We start from the raw sequence: 1104 nt of genomic DNA, 5'->3' as shown, positions 1-1104 counted from the left end.
GGGTATTCTGTAAATTCACCTGTGAAGCTGATGGTGGAGTCATCTTCCTCTCGAGGCAGGGGGGCTGAGGAAGGTAGACCACCTCCACGCATCGCAGATGTTATAGACAGCCAGGAGAACATAATGCAAGGCATGTTCTCCCAAACTGGAACGACGCAGGGAGAGAAAGGCCAATTGCACAGCAGCCAGGACCACGAGGTGCCAGAGTCATGTGATAAGACCAGTACCCAGCCATGTGGCACTAAGCTCCCAAATGGACATGCAGGCCATGGTACACATGAAGTAACTGAGCGGGACGATCCAAAGTCATCTCATCCTGCAGGAAGCTACTTGAATTCAGAAGATAACTGTGTGATTGCAAACGGAGAACTGTTGGCAGGCTCCAGAGGTGGTGCTTTGGATGCCGTTGCTTCTGCGCCTCCACCTCAAGATGCAGCTGAAGCCAGAACTACTCGCTCGGAAGACTGTTCAAATGCCCAGAATTCAGCGTTTAACGATACCAGAAGTTGTTCTGAAGGTCTCTCTCTCAGGATGTTTTCCTCCAGCACTTTCCTCAACACTGACTCTGCTCCTCTCAGTCCGGACGATGACGAGACCTTTTCCACATCAGACAGACCTGATGACTCGAGCTTCACTGACGTGAGTCTGAAACCCAGGAACACTTATGAGATGAGTCGGCGTCAGAGCGCCCCAGACAACATCCCTGGTGTGTTGAGTGTTGCTGTCGCAGATCTGACTCTCAGCCAGAGGAAACACGGCATCTCTGAGATCTTCAGCAGGTATTGTTATGCTATACAGTTTTGCTTCATATGAAATACTGCTTTAGCTAAATATGAGAACCACAATTCACAGGTACATATTATATTATATTGAGCCCATCAGAAAGTTAATTAGATTATCAAAATGGAATTAATGACAAACAAGAGTGTTCATGATAAAGAAATAGAGAGTTTAAAACACTCATGTATTTATGTTGTGTTATATGTGACCCTGCCTGGACCACAAAACCAGTCATAAGGGTCGATTTTTCGAGTTGCTTTCCATTGATGTATGGTTTGATAGAATAGGACAATATTTGGCCGAGATACAACTATTTGAAAATCT

The 1104-nt window shown here is 45.9% G+C and overlaps 1 protein-coding gene across 1 annotated transcript; it reads left to right on the top strand.

The window, feature by feature from the left end:
• Positions 1-3: 3 nt before the first annotated feature.
• LOC107580783 (uncharacterized) lies at positions 4-779 on the top strand (the record flags this gene model as incomplete). Its single annotated transcript, XM_016266424.1, has 1 exon — positions 4-779. A coding segment is annotated over one exon (776 nt), but the record flags the coding sequence as incomplete, so codon positions are not given.
• Positions 780-1104: the final 325 nt, after the last annotated feature.

This window comes from Sinocyclocheilus grahami, unplaced genomic scaffold (genome assembly GCF_001515645.1).
Source record: "Sinocyclocheilus grahami isolate Dianchi unplaced genomic scaffold, SAMN03320097.WGS_v1.1 scaffold44653.1, whole genome shotgun sequence".
NCBI classification, from domain to species: Eukaryota; Metazoa; Chordata; class Actinopteri; order Cypriniformes; family Cyprinidae; genus Sinocyclocheilus; species Sinocyclocheilus grahami.
This window is presented reverse-complemented; position numbering and strand designations above follow the sequence as displayed.